General features: G+C 47.0%; 1 protein-coding gene across 1 annotated transcript; it reads right to left on the reverse strand.

Annotated features, from left to right (window-relative positions):
- Positions 1–10,486: 10,486 nt before the first annotated feature.
- Positions 10,487–14,415, reverse strand: FAM170A (family with sequence similarity 170 member A). Its single transcript, XM_032425086.1, has 3 exons — positions 14,346–14,415; positions 11,943–12,083; positions 10,487–11,265 (listed from the first exon to the last, which is right to left on the reverse strand). The coding sequence occupies exons 1-3, from the start codon at positions 14,413–14,415 to the stop codon at positions 10,487–10,489; spliced, it is 990 nt and encodes a 329-aa protein (XP_032280977.1).
- Positions 14,416–15,710: the final 1,295 nt, after the last annotated feature.

Consider the following 15,710-nt stretch of genomic DNA (forward strand, 5'->3'; position numbering starts at 1 on the left):
GGCAAGGTCCAATCATAACTCCATGGCCTAATTGGAAGCAAGCCCTAAAGGCAGGGCCCTCTCTGTTCCAGGGGAAACAGCCCTGCATATGGGGCCAGCACAGGTCTGGCCCAAAGAGGTTTCGTTGAAGAAGTTTACAAGTTAGCACATGTTTCCATCTCTGACAACATGTGGTATATGTACATCTCCTCAGGTGGCTCTCCTCATTTAATCATCACAGTTGTTAACTTATTCTCAAGAGAAAGAAAGAAGCTATGAATTGTATGGGAAGGGTCCGTACAAGGGAATTTGACCAAAGGGCTCTAGAATATGCTTTCCTCCTGGCGAGGTTGGGGGTCAGGAAGAGGAGAAGGTAGAGAGGCCTGGGAGCTGGAAGTGCCCTTGGTTGTGACATGCTGCCAGCTTCCTGCCCCAGAATCCCTCATCTTCGGGTCTTTTTTTCCAGCTGCTATTTCCATTCAGCTGTTACAGGTGCCAGACCCCTTTTTAGGTCCTGAGGTGATTTCGTTTTTTAAATGCCAAGAAAGCTCTGCCTTGTATAATCTTTGGAGGTTTCACTGATTTCACATTGCTCTTAATGGAACGAAGGCATGATGGCCTCTGGCCAAGCCTCATACGAAAAAGAGAAGAAAAGAACTGCCCACACACTGCTCCACTTGACTCCAGTGACCTCTATGGTCCCCCCACAGAAGAATATGAGTTTTCTATCCATGCTGATGTCCAGTTAAACCCACCCCAGACGCAGTCACCTAATTGACTTTTCTGAAACACTCATGTGACAGAGTCATTTCTCTGCCTAACACCTCCAGTGAATCCCCTTTGTCCAAAGAACAAAGTTTAAACTTGTTAACATGGCCGATAAAACCTTGCCTCCCTTCCTGGCCACATGTCCTGTCACTTGCCTCCCACGGATTTCATGCCCCAAACATACTGAAGAGCATACAATACTCTCCTCATCTTAAGGGTTCGGAACAGACTGGTCCCTCTTCCTGAAATTTTCTTCCTTCCCTCCATCGTTGCCTGGGAAGGTCTTGAAAACTTTCTGCTCATCCTGCAGATCTCCCCGATCACTTCCTTTAAGAACTCTCTCTGGTCCCCCCGCCAACCCCTAACCCTACCGCTGGGCTCAGTTAATTGACCCTCCTGTTTATACCCACAGAGACTCTACTTCTTCTATTAGGCAACTTATCTCCTATGCCAATTAATTAATTAATTCCTATGCTTATTTATCTATCCGTCTCTCTGAACTATGGGCTCCAGAGAGACTGAGATCTTATTTTCTTCACTACTTTGTCTCAAAACCTAACACTCGACACATGACAGCAATCCAACTGATGAATGAGTGAATGAATGAAGGACAAATGAATGAATGCATGACAAGCTGGCCAGGCATATAAGGTCAATTCCATTCCTCACTCCCTTACCTACAATCTAAATCACAGCCCAGGACTTCTGGTGGTCCTCCCTGATCCTGCAATATTTGTGAAATCCCAGCAATATCCTTCCCACCCCAGACACTTCCACTTCTGATCATCTGTTCTCCTTGACTCTGGTAATACCAGTGAGCCTAAACCTGACCAGTCTTCTCCTACCACATCTGAAATTCTCTGACACAGGTGCAGCAGCTTCCTTTCATAATGCTATGACAGATCACAGAAGAGACAAAAATCCTTCTGCACACTTCAGGGGGCAGCACAGGTCTTTGGGGTCTGGGCGATGCCACCGTCAGCCCAGCAAACTCATAGTATTTCTATGGTATCAGCCCTGCCTTCTCGCAGGGAGTGAGGGCCCAAAGAGCATATGAGAATTTTCTGGACCTCCATTGCTGTAAACAAGCTCTACCTTGAAATATAATTTGGATGGAACCAAATACAGAAGCTTACAACAGTGGATGTGGCTAAGGTTTGGCTCCAGGATTTCCCTTCTGGGAACTACGTGTAGTTCATTGTTGTCTCCGCAAGCCATAAGAGGTAAACTTGAAACTCAGACCTTTGCCTGGTTCTCAGAAACATCCAAGCCTGGGTCTGTGTTTCTAAGACCAGATATTCATTCTCTGCAACACTAGAGCCTGGCCATGCATCCAGAAATATAACAGGACTATTCCGTCTGCCTGGGAACCTGGGATCTTTCACATTGCTCATGTTAAGTCTCCCAGGACGGCAAAACTTCACCCATAAAGGGTAAAAGGTATATTAATCCCAAGTTCACAAACCTTTTCATCTCTTATTATTTATATGCAACTAATTCTAGGAAAACTCCATTTTGAAATGGAAATGTAGTTGTAAGGATGGGACTCACTTTGGGACTCCCCCCTTGTATATGGGCTTCCAGATTTGCCAAAAAGCCATTAAGAGGAAGGTTCATCCCACCTAAGGGAAGCCCAAGGACGTACTTAGAGTCAAATACTGGCCATGGCTTCTCAGCTAAGTCCATAAAGGATTTGACACCGTGCCCAGATGTCCTCAAGCAACTTGTGACTGTCCAAGAGCCAGTGTGTACCCACCCTTAGCTGCCTCCACCATAGCTCATCTGTAGGGTTGTCAGATGTAGTCAGTAAAAATCCAGGACATCCAGTTAAATTTGAACTTTAGATAGATAATACTTATGTTTTACCATAAGTATATCCTACATAAGATGCGGGGCATACTTATATTAAAAATATATTCACTGTTTTTCTGACATTCAAATTTAACTAAATATCCTATATTTAGCAGTCAAATATTACTCATTGGAAATGGTGGAGACTCATAAGGATCCCAGAGATACCTCAGAGAATCTTTGACTTTTATTTATATATCCTAAGCAGTGTGAACATGAATTTTCCATTCCAATTAATAGGCTATAATGAAGTATAGCCTCAATTTTCAGTCTTTCTCTACTTGTCATTGTCAATATCTTTTTTATTCTAGATTATGTTTATTTTTTTCCAACCTCAATAGCTCATCAGGAAGTATTTGAAAGTTCATTAGACAAAAGAAAAACAACATGAATCTGAAAAATTAAGAGAACCGCCTGGTGTTTAGTGAAAAAGTATTAGGAAGATTGAAAAAGCCAAATTTAATAAGCAAGTCTCTCCAAGGATATTTTCATAGCTTGATATCCTCCCACACTCTAAAAATATGATTGCATCAAGAATGCAAAACTGCTAACCACATGGAAGGCTTCCTTGTGAGTCTATCAAATTGAAGATGCTGTGTACTAAGAAGTGAGCTGACTAGCTGCCCCAGGGGCACTGGCAGGTGGTGGAGCCCTTCTAAGGGCCTGAATGGAAACAGCAAGTTTTTCTATGGGTCTCCACCCTGGCCCTAGGATTACCACACTCTTGGTACTTATCAACTCGAAGTAATGTTTTACCTAACTTCACTTCCTTGTAACTATTCAGACAGCATACTAGCTTCTTGAATATAATTTATGTAACGTCAAGTCTATCTTTAAAATTTGGTAGGCAATATTGAATCTATAGCTTCTAGTCCCTGGCTTACCTTGATCCAGCTGCATAAGGGTTTTTTTAAGAGTCAGTTTACTTACCCCATGTAACAAGCCCATGCTTGTTTTGGAGATGTAAAAAATTAACATGATATTTAAGGGTTTTAATGGCAAAATCATACAGTCTTCCAAACAAAGACAATAAAGCAGAATGATTAAAGCCATGGATTTTGACTTGCTCCAATGTCTCAGGCAAGTCACCTGAGTAAATGAAGAATTTATTCATGCCTCATCTGCCCTTATCTGTTACAGAGGGCTTATAACGGTACCTGTTTGATGGGTATTTCGTGAAACTTACATATTATAATTACATATAAGCAGTTAGAAGAGTACCTGACACAGAGTAAGCACTCAGCAGATGTTTACTATTAGCTATTGGAAAATTTCACCATGAAAATGGCTCCTTTATCAGTGGATGAGTCAAGAGGAGAGAGCAAATGACAATATCACAGCAAGTTGGTGGGGACCTAGTTCATACCTACGTGAAAAAAGGAAAGTGTGTGTGTGTGTGTGTGTGTGTGTGTAGAAAAATGTATGAAAGTTTGTCTATCAAATGGTTCATCATGTTAACTTTTAGGATTGGAATACACTGGGGAAGGATTAAAGAAAAAAATTAAGTTTTACTCCATTCCTCTATCATTTGAGTTTTTACACATTTAATATATTCTTTGTGAAATTTTTACAAATGTGGCAGGATAAATGTTTTGAAGTTTTCCTGACATGCCGGTATTGTTATTTTGGAATTGCTGGCATTTCTTGCTGGTTTTGGATCTACACCCATTGAGTCAACAGACCATTCTGGAGGGAACAGACGATAGGACAGAAATGAAGTGAGAGAAAAGGAGTCTGGGAAGTGGGAACACCTTATCATAACCGCCCTTTGGGGAAAGGATATGATGGCAAATGAGGCAAACTTCCTACCCTTGTGATGAAAAGGACTCCTTGGACAGAGTCTTCGGGTGCATAGACAAGAGAACCAACCAGAAGGGAACACTCATACACCCATCCCACACCCACACATGCAGAACAAGCACTCTGAGAACACTCTGCTTGTCTCCAGGTAAGCATGTGTCTCCAGTAACCAGCACTTGACCCATGACTCCCCAGCAAGAGACGTACCCAGATGGAACCCATCCAGCTTCTTCTGTGTCCACTCTGCCAGGACATGGTCCACACCCCTAGAGAGGTGGTGGGAGTGATGATGGGGAGAGGGAACCCTTGCCCGTGCTGGGTGAGATCAAACAGAACCAGCTCAGAACTCCCCTAGGCCAGATTTTGCATTAAAAAAAAATACTCTGGCTATCTGGGCACCTCATCAATCTTGAAATTTCTTAGTACTATATGACTTAGTACTTATGACTACAGTGTACAGTAATCTCAGGCATGAATAAATCCTTCATCAACCCCCTCAGAGCCTCCAGGCTAGTGCAGTCCGGTTCCAGCTGAACCCAGGGCTGTGGAATGAGAACAAAGTTCCCAGATGGCTCCAGGAGTCGTTCCCACAGTCCCTTAGACTGGATAAGGCTCATCCTATGATATGATAATGGCACCTGCCCCACAGAGTCATTCTGCGGGCTAATTAATCCACACAAATACACAGAAAAGAGCTTTCTCATTAACTGCTAATTTTATTATTCTATTTCCCCTCCGTGTTAGAGAGGTTTAAAGATCAAATTCTCAAGACCCCTCAGAAAGGGTGAACTAGTTGTTCTGTTGACAATCCTGCTTCTCACCACATTCTCAGCATAAGCTGACTCTAGGTTTAATAAGCCATGAACATGTACTGTTCAAGTTTTGAGGAAAAAAACATGGAATGCCTCAGAGAGGGAATAGCTTGGCCAAGAGATGAGGAAAAACATTCTCCAGCAATGAGAAGATGAGAGGAGGGGTGTGGGGACCCAGAGCAGCAGGGTGCTCAAGTCAGATTCTTGGATGAGGCAAGGAAATCTCAGAGTGGAAGATCGCCTGAGACACCTATGAAGGGAACCTCAGGCCTCTGCATTCAGAGGCTGCTCCAAAAAGCATGACAGAATCAGCAGGGACCTGTCAGGCTTGATGTGCCCATTGCAGACGGGACAATGGGTGTCTCCACTGCACCTGTCTGCATAAGTCATTAGAGTTCATAGGACCTTTCCCACTCAATCTATCCCCACACCCCCACACCTCCAACATACTAAAACCACACACACACACACACATATGCTCACACACTCACACATACACATGCTCACACACTCACACACATCTTGGTACAGATTAAAACCATTCCCTAATTTGTTTTATGTGTGATTTCCTTCCAATTTTTGTTTTATGGTTTCTTTGGTTTTCTATTCACATGGATTTTGGGACACATTTACCCCATGACTTTTATCTAAATCATCTTAAATGGATGTTAATTCAAAGCTGAGCTTGGGCAGTGGTCTAGGGACTCTAATTTGCTGGAAGCTGTTCTCAGTATGAGCTTTGTGTTTAGAAGGGCTTGGAATGCAACCGGCTATCTCCATGGGCCTCCTTTTGTGGGTCGCCAGACAGGGAAGCTTCCATGATTGCAAGAACACCAGTGAACTTAGCACTTCTCAACAACCAAACATTCTCTAATTTGTGAGGGATAAACCCCAAATGTTCATGAGGAAATTAGGGAAGGAGACTGAAAGTTGACCAAAATCAGGAAAAAAGGAGTCAGGATAGTAGAGAGACAAGAAAAGGATCTTAAAAGATAGAAAGGAACTGGCAAAGAAGAAAGGGAAAAAGCAAAGATTCCTCATGGGTTCATCTGTTTCAACAAAGTTAAGAAGGATTATTGATCTGTGAAAACTGTGGCATAAAGAGGATACAGTTTATCAGAAGGTGCTGAGAATAGAATGAGAAGCATGATTATCAAATTATACATTCACTGCAGGGGCATGTTAAGGGGGGCACTTCAGGAGGTCAGTAAATGCTCAGGAGAGATAACAGTAAAAAGTTGTCTTAGAGGGAAGATGAGTCTCGTACAGTGTGTATCAGAGGTGGACAAGTGTGAGCAAGCACTGAATGGATAGGGATCCCTGCTTCCTTCACTGAGTGAAACCAGGCCCATGGCCAGCCTTGAAAACAAGGAGGACTTCAGGAAATCCTTGTGGTAGTGACGCTAGATTTCATTCATCAAGACTTGAGAAAACACCCTCGACTCAGATCTCCTCTTTAAGGTCCATCTTTCCTTCATGAGCTTAGTTTGGCCTTCTCCCTCACCCCCAAGCTCTGTGGTGACACTGAGCAGCAAGATGAGTCATTTGCATCTTCCACCTGCTGTGGTCCCCATCAGTGGAGGACCAAAGGCAGTGACCAAATAATGGGAAACAAGAGTGATCAGGAATAGATACCGACAGAGCAGAACTTTCTGGGACAGTGTGGTCCAAGTCAGTTGCATGCGCCTGGCATCACCCCAATTATGAGCATCTTTAGAAGTTCTCAGAAGGCAGAGCCTGGCTATCCGGATGCTCTGCACCCTCAGAGTCCACTCAGAGACTTCAATCACAACTTCAGTCCCCAACATCTTGCCTGTGTCTGCTCAAAGTTTTCGGATTCTCCTGTCCTCCACATTTCTTTAGAGAGGCCGGAAGGGGGAGGGGGAGGGGGGAAGGAAGATGGAGGAATGCTCAGGGCAGCCCTGACTTCCCTGCAGGACACCTGGCATTAACCTCCTATCTTCTGTCTCCTTAGATCTTCCCATTTGGAGGAGTTTTTAACTTCTTGGTGCTTCCAATTGCTGGTGGAGGTAGCCTGTTACAAGGTGGCTGAAGGCAAGTGACAATCCCTCAGACAGCCTGGCCCTTCTTGACTGTCAAGAGAAGTCTGGAAGCTCTAAGAAATACTGTTTGCCCAGAGAAAGGATGGAAACAATCCAATTGTCCAGTAATGCCTGAATCGAAAAAAAAAAAAAAATGATGCTATATGCATATGGTGGAATAACATCAAACAGTTAAATATTTAACAGCCCTAGATCGGTACAAATTGACACAGATAAAACATGAAAATATAAGATTGGTTGAAAGAAAATGTGATGTACAATGTTAGATTATGATTATATATAAACATATATATAAAAATTTGGACTGGATACATTCAAAACTCTGATACTGGTTAACTCTGAGGAGTGGGGGGGAAGCTAAAAATAGGTCTAGAAAAGGTTATGTGTTTAAAAAGTATCTATAGGAGCACCTGGGTAGCTCAGTTGGTTAAGCATCTGCCTTCAGCTCAGGTCATGATCTTGGGGTCCTGGGATCAAGCACCGGGTTGGGCTCCCTGCTCAGCGTAGAGTCTGCTTCTCCCTCTGCCTCTGCCCCTCCTCCCGTTCATGATCTCTCTAAGAAATAAAATCTTTAAAAATAAATAAATAGATAAAATAAAAAGTATCTATAAAATGAATTACTCATTATCCACAGAACATATGATTTACATTTAATATCATCGTTTATCCAGGAAGCCCAAAAGAACACATAGATAAACTAGTAAGACAGTTCAATAAGGTGGGTGGATACAAGGTCAGCACATGTAAAAATCTATCAAGTTTCTCTAGATTAGCAATAACTGCCCACTGCAGCACCCTGACTCGCACCCACAGGCCCTCATGTGACTCCGTGCTTTCCAAAGAAGTCTCTCTCCAAGCAGGAAGAACGACCAGAACTCTCACTGTGTAACCTGCATACTACCAAGTTACATGGAATCAACTCTAGGTCTTTGAAGCTGTCAGCAGAAGACCCTGGAAGGCAGGAGGGAGGGGAGAATTCCTGGTGGGCTCAAGGAACAAAGGAACCAAGGGGAAGATTACAGAGCACAGCAGACCAGAGAGTGAGTAGAATCTCCCAGAGGCGGTGAAAGTATGGAAGGGTAGACAAGCTTCAAATTCTGAATTCTTGGAATGACCATTAAAGGGGGCACTGGGCATCTTGAGGCAAAGGGATGTGGACATGCAGATGGCACCCCCTTTGGAGAGGCTGAGAAGCTTGAAGCCAGTGGGGAAGCTGGATGATGATGATGATGATGATTGAAATACTAACGACAACACCAGATCACAGGAACCATGGTTGATTCAATAAAGCCCCATGAAGGCCCCTTTCACATCTTGAAAAAAATCCATGGGACTTTGGAATTAGACCTGATTCTGCTTCATTTTATAGAATCTCTGAACTCTGAATTATTTTCTTCTATCAGTTCTCTGAAGACTGGCTTTGGCCCCCCACTCAGATTAGAAAGACACACTGCACCCCACTTACCTTTCAGTCCATGGAGCCTCATGCATTGAAATGAGTCTTCAGTGCCTTCCAGATGTCTGTAGTTCCGAGGGGGGGCTGGTAGCAGTGGGGTGAGGATGAAGTTCAGGGATGACTGCGTCCGAAACTGCGTCCCAAACTTGAGCGGCTAGAGTAAGAATTTATTTGGCAATTGATCTATTATCAGAACTGGAAATAGCCAAGCTTATTGGCTGAAACTCTGATTACAACCATTTCTTCCTCTAATTCCTGATTGTGGTCAGACGGCTTCTTTTTGATCGCTATGACAAACTCCCACCAACCCTGGAGGAACCTGTTCCATGGACAGCTTCCACATGAAGACATGTCTCCTCTGCCCCCATCCAGGCCAGACCTGGGGAGGCATGCACAGCACCCACCAGCCCCCCGAAGACCAACCGTCCCAGGGCTTTCAGTCACAACCCCATGGTTTCTAGAGCACCTGCTACTTACAAGCAACCTCGTTGGAACTCAGCGTATTTGTCCCAGTCTCATGAAAGATGTGGAAGCCAGCCCTGTGAAAACAGTCACACGAAAGCCTCATCCAGCAGCGTGAGTACCCCTGCTTCTGGAAAAGGACTGTGGGGGTCTCTGTGGTGCTTACGTGAAACCTAGTTCACCAGCCACTAGCGAGACTGATGTACATGGTGGGTAGATGGATAGATAATTTTAATTCAAGAATATATCCAGGCGAGGTTTGGAAAACAGCCTTTATTGCATATGACATTTATGTGGTCCTGTGATGCTAGACGGAGTGCTGGTTCCTTCACCTTCCTTCACATCATTGGCATCCTGTCTGCTACTCTCCCCAGGGTCCTGTCTTCTCCCTGGAAGCAATTCAACAAATAAGGCAGAGCAAGAAGAGACAAGATGTGACATGAGCTCCACTAGTCAGAGTAACCCTTCACCTCTGTCTTAAAGCTCAGAGCCACACACACCAGAGTGAATTTATTTCCAGATCTACCACAGCCCAATCAAGGTGCTGGAACATTTTCAGATCTCTTGGGGCCTCACTTCCGTGTTTCTCCTTCTCCACACTCCACGTTGTCCCAGAGTGAGAGGCCAGCTCAGGCTGAAGGCTCTCACACGTCAGACCTCTGCTCCCGTTAGGCCCCTTGTCCTTCACACCACTCCTGGCCCCTGAGGTTGTGCTGAGCTCTCTCAGCCCCAAAGGCTGCCTGGCAGTATTTGCACTTAGAGTTCAGGTCAGGTGTGGAGACACTGAGGTAACTGCCCATCAAAATTCTCACTTTCTTGTTTAAGTCAATGGAGGTCAAGTCCCCAGAAGCACCGGGTCTGGCACGAGCTGATGCAGCTGCAGAGCCACCAGGGAACCCAGTGTGGGCCTATGGCCCCTTCCCCTAAATTCCTCTGGGACCTCATGACATCGGCCCAGATGATACCAGCCTCAGGCCTTACCTCTCCCAAGAGAAGGCCACACCATCTTCCGGGATCTTCTGGCTCATGAATCTCAACTGCTGTGTGGAAACCAGAAAAAAGACACTTTGTAGTTCAAGAGAAAAGGTGCTCCGTGAGCCTGAAGAGCTCAGGACAAATCCCCACTTACAGTCAGACCTGGACAGGAAGCCAGGGGCCCGGTTACCCGCCTCCCTCTTCAGGTGTCCCCTGAGCTGTGAAAGCCCCCAGCTCTCCCTTCTGGAGGGGTGAGCCTGGATGGGAGAAACATGGTGGCTCGGAGAAGGCGCAGCTCCCTTGGCACCCCCAGCCCCTGCTCACTTCTTGTCCTTTGGAGAATGGAACACACAGCCTGGGCACTGGCTCCAAGGTCGCTTGGGGCCGAGGTCTTCCTGTGTGGGCTGCTCTTCCTTCTTCTCCTTTTCTTCCTGCCTCTCTTGCTCTTCCTCCTCCTTCTCGTCCTCCTCCTCCTCCTCCTCGTGGGCGCTCTCTGCTTCCACAGTGCCCGTCAGCTGAGCCATGGTGAGGTGAAACACGTGGCAGCTGAAACCTTCCCGGATCCCATGCTGCACGTGCTCCTGGAGGATCTCCAAGGTAGAGAAGACCCGGCAGCAGGCCATGCACCTGAAGCCAGCCTCCACTGTCACCAGCCAGTCGGGGGTCTTGGCCCTGGGTCTCTCTGCAACTGCAGGTGACCCAGGTGGGCTGTCTGACTCTGCCCGTTCCTCGTGCTCCTTCTCCTCCCCGCTGGGCTCGCTGTCTGATAGCAGGTTTCTGGTGGACACGTCAGAGGGGGGAGTCCCTACCCGTACGTCCTCGGGAAGGGTCACTTCTTCCATCTTTGGCGGCTTTTCTAGTGACTCCGAGGTCTCCAAGATCTCCCAGGAGACAGCCACACCCTTTTTCATTTGTACCTGCATGTAGTATATTTTCATGCCCTTTTCCTCTTTGTTTCTGTACAGAGAGGACACACAGGTCTTATAGGACGAAGGGGACGAAGAGACATGGTGTGAGGGGGGAGCAGTCTCCCCTTGTTCCTGAACCTGGGATAGGGGTGTTCTAGGCTGGGGACTGTCTCGAGGTACTCTCCGGAGTCCTGGGAAAAGAAATTAGAGACATGAGAATGTGAGTGGGGGTAGCCCAGAAGCTGAGGGGTCTTCAGATGTGAAGATGCGTGGTGTGAAGAGGCTGGTGTTGGTGTTCATAACTGGGGTGGCATCATCCAGGTGCTCTTCATGTGTGTGTAGGGATGCTGGCAGCATGTCAGTATCCAGGGGTGTGGAGTAGGGTGGCAAGGGCTTGTAGCATGTATGGGACGTTGGTGGGTTGAGTGTGTCTGTGTTACCATCAGTGTGTTGGTGGAATGTGCACAGTCATGTAGGAGATGGTACTGCGGATCCCATGTCTGGATTGGGGGTGGGGGGTGGGGTTGTGTGCTGAGAATGGATGTGTGTGGACTACAGCTGTATGCATCAGGGCATGGGGATCTGAGCTGAATGGTCCTGCTCCAGTGCTGGAGGCCTGGGCTGAGGAGCTCCATCCTTCTCTGGAGGCAAGGGCAAAGGCTGGCCCATGCTTCTTAACTTCCCCACTATGGTTGCACCAGGGCTCCCCACCCCCTCCCACACTGAGCTCAGAGCCATGCTCTCCTAACAGCGACACCAGCTTCCTGGCCTCCTCCACGGAGCCCTGACCACCTCTGATTATCTTGGGTTTCTTCTTGGCCTCTCCTGGATCTATGTGCCCCACGCCCAAGGAGCCCTGAACCCTTACCAGCATGGATGAGCTTGCGTGGAGAAGAGACACAGGAGAAGTATTCAGAGGCAGAGGACACCTCCCCTACTGCTGCACCCCAGCCTTTGGCCACCCCAGTTGACTCAAGCTGAGGGGCATCCTCCTGTGACTTCGAGACTCCTAGAAAGATAATGAAAGCCTCAGTAATACAGTGGGTGGGGCATGTTTGGGCATCATTCATCTGTCCAACAAGTATTAACCAAGTGACATATGTCAAGGGCAGTGAATACACATGGTTCAGAGTCTGGTCCCGGGTGGATGCTCCTGTATTGAATTACTATCAACACTTATTTTGTTAGTGTCTGGTTAGGAATGAAGGCCTGAGTAGGTCTGAAATGTGAGAATCGTGTGTATCAGCCAAACCTTTCACAGATGTGGGGCTGGTGTGATGAGTAGGGTAGAAACGCATCCATGGAGAGTTTGGTGCATAGTTGCTCAGGAATTGTGCGACATGTAACCATTTTATATAATAGGTTCTGTACTTATGGTGTGTATTCAATCATTTATTCATTCATCCAGCAATAGTCAGAGAGCAGCTACTATGTATCAGGCACTATTCTAGGCTCTGGTAATGCTGAACATTCTAGTAGAAGACAGACACTAGACAGAAGTATGGTAAGTGGGTGCCTGGGTGGCTCAGATGGTTAAGCGTCTGCCTTCGGCTCAGGTCATGATCCCAGCGTTCTGGGATCGAGCCCCATGTCTGGCTCCTGGCTCGGCTGGGAGCCTGCTTCTCCCCCTCCCTCTGCCTCTCCCCTGCTCATGCTCTCTCTCTCTCTCTCTGTATCTCTCTGTCTCAAATGAATAAATCAAATCTTTAAAAAAAAGAAGTATGCTAAGTGTATGATATGTCAGCTGGTATTAAGTATACAACGGTTGCCAGAGTTAGCAAATAGAAACAGAGGATGCCCAGTTACATTTGCATTTCAGATAAACCACAAACAATTTTTTAGTGGAAGCTTTCCCATGCAATACTTGGGTGATGCCTATTTTTAGTGTAAGTATGTCCCTTACGGCATTTGGGATATATTCATACTCCAGAGTTCAGTGTACGAGGAGAGGACTTTGACACCCATGGATGGTTTGTGAACACAGTGTAGGAGTGATGTTCATATCTCCCTATATGCTCTGTGTGAGGTTTAATAAAGTAGCATAGGTGAAGATGTGCGATTTTTTTCTGTACAAAGTGTATATGGGTTTAATAAAGTAGCCTGTGTGGAGATGTGTGATTTTTTTCTGTACAAAGTGTATATGGGTGTGTAAGAGACAATCTCATGAAACTCCCTTAGTAAGAGTTCTATATTCACTCTTACACGTTTTGAGTGTCTCCCAGATCCAGGCATGGTGATAGGAACTTTACAAGGCCAACATCACATCCGAGGACACCCTATCTGCATTCTCCCCACTGCTCGCCCCATCCCATCATACACACAGAGGCAAAAATATCTGGCCAATCACTGCCTCCTCTGTCCTATCCCAGCTGCTGCCTGAAAACCTGCCTCCTGTCCCGCCTCCAGCCCCAGGGCTCATCCTATACTCTTCAGGGCCATGGGCCTTGCGGAAACTGCCGGGCTCCAACACGGGGCAGAAGGCTCCGGCTGGCTCTCTGGCATGGGCTCCACTCTGCCCCGCCTGCTCCATGTGACCACGCCCTCTCTGAAGGCAAGCTACTCAAGTACATGTAATGCCTGCAGTCACCATGTGCCCTAGAAAGTAAATCCACAGCTCTCAGAGTTCCCTGCGGGGCCCTGACAACATTTCTCACCCCCATCCATCTGGGCTTGGTCTCTGCAAGGCCCATCCCTTCCGTGACCTCCACTGCCAAACCCACATCTGTAAATTCACAAACTCCCATGGATCAGTGGATAAATTCTTCCTGCTAAAGAAATACCATGATGCCATCGCTGGACAATCTCCTTTCTCACTTCTCAAAATATTTTTCAACAAGGCTTCTCTTTGCTCTTCAGTAAAAGGGACAGCACAACCCACAGATCTTCATCAGCATCCTTCGCAACACTCCCACACCCCACCCAGTGACCCCAGAGGAAGATGGAACAAAGAGAGTAAGAGAGAATACAGGACTGAGAAAAGCCATCCCCTGGGAGTCTGGGCCAGCAGGACCCCGGCCTGCTACGAGTCCGACAGAGCTCCAGCCCCGAGCAGACCCAAGAGAGAAGTCCTCAGACAGGCAGAGCTGACTCCCCACCTGCCAGGGGCATCTGGCCCTCCCCGTGCCATCTCACACCACAGGGATGCTCAGAATGGACATGGCAGCATCCTCAGATACTTCCCCGGGGACACATGCTCCTCCATCCTACCTTCCCAGAGAAGGCTCAGGCTAGCAGCAGCCTTTGCGCCCCAGACGAGGTGCCCAGCGCATACCTCCTCCCTGCTCGGCACTTTCCGGGGACTCTTCACTTTCTAGATGTTTCCCCTTTTGTCGCTGTTTCATGGTACCAGCAACAGGAGTTGCTTAGAAGATGCCTAACACCCAGCGCCTCCTTTTCCCTACTGGTTGGCCCTCCTTGACTCTCGGGAAATTCGTTGAGGTGACCCGATATGAATAAAAATCGTCGAGTCTCCTAAATGGCTGAGGAACTCAGACCGCGTAGAGAACCAGCAACACTGCCCAGTGCTCGCTCCAGCACAGGGCTGTTAAGGTTCAAAGGTCACCCGGCCCCCAGCGGGGGTTCTCTGACCTGAATGATGACATCAGAGCATTCTGAGGACCTGGATCCCACACAGTCTTTGCAAATGCACAGACCCCACATTCAAGAACAATTCCTCTTTCCCCAGTGGAACGTCTCCCATGAATTCAACTCACATCTTCTTAAGAGGGTAGGATATTTTGAGATGCTCATCTGCTCATGTTTCATTTTTTTCCCCCTTTCTCCCTTTATTTTTTTACCCTTTTCCTTCTACATTCAAGCGGGTAGCAGACTCTGCGTTCTCTGGCCAGAGGAAGGGCATGGCAGGGCTAAAAGCAGCAACATCATGCTCATCATCTTGGCTTTTATTTCTAAAATCCCCAACTCCACAGAAAAGACAGGATACTTGAGCAGAAACCTAACAGAAGCAGGATTCTTGAAATTCAGTACTTACTGTCTTCTTTTCCTACTGAGTTGTTGAGAGGTGCCAACTGTCAGGTCTGTGGATCATGGAGGAGGAGTCTCCAAGGCATGGTTAGAGGGGAAGATGTGGCAAAAACTCCAAGAGGAGAAGGCTGTATTGTGCATACGGGCAGAATCAGGGCAAAACCTGTCCCACATGTGCCACAAGAGCCACCAAACCCAAAGGAGGCACGGCAAGCAAGCTGAGGAACATCTAAGCTACAAGTGTGTCCTCCCATAAATAGCAACCACGCTCTCACCTCAAACTTCATTCACTGTGGCTCCGTATGATCTCCAAATAGGGATGGGTGGAAATCCAAACGGGACACCAGCAGGATCAAGGCTTAACATACGAATCAAATGGAGTTACAAAAACAATTCCATCCTATTTCTTGCGTACCTCTGCTTGTGGGCTGAAATGTATACCAGTTGTAAGTGGTGACCCATCTGGATGCTCCTGATTCCAGTCCAAAATGAGAGACACTGCCTTTTGAGGCAGTACTGGTGTGCGGGGATGAGGTGGACCTCCCCGAAGTCACTGACACCAGGAATGGTGTCACTGGACCAAGGTGAGTCCCAATATGAAGGGCACTGTGGGACGTCACAGTCTCCAACAGCCGAGACTGAAGACAGGACA

This window comes from Phoca vitulina, unplaced genomic scaffold, assembly GCF_004348235.1.
Source record: "Phoca vitulina isolate PV1807 unplaced genomic scaffold, GSC_HSeal_1.0 scaffold32, whole genome shotgun sequence".
NCBI classification, from domain to species: Eukaryota; Metazoa; Chordata; class Mammalia; order Carnivora; family Phocidae; genus Phoca; species Phoca vitulina.

Bases quoted from the DNA above. Each gene is read 5' to 3' on its own strand.
- FAM170A (XM_032425086.1), bottom strand. From the start codon at position 14,415: ATGAAACAGCGACAAAAGGGGAAACATCTAGAAAGTGAAGAGTCCCCG. The intron at 12,084-14,345 runs GTATGCGCTGGG...TTATCTTTCTAG, and splicing joins AAGTGCCGAGCAGGGAGGAG to GAGTCTCGAAGTCACAGGAG. The intron at 11,266-11,942 runs GTAAGGGTTCAG...TTCTTTTCCCAG, and splicing joins ACGCAAGCTCATCCATGCTG to GACTCCGGAGAGTACCTCGA.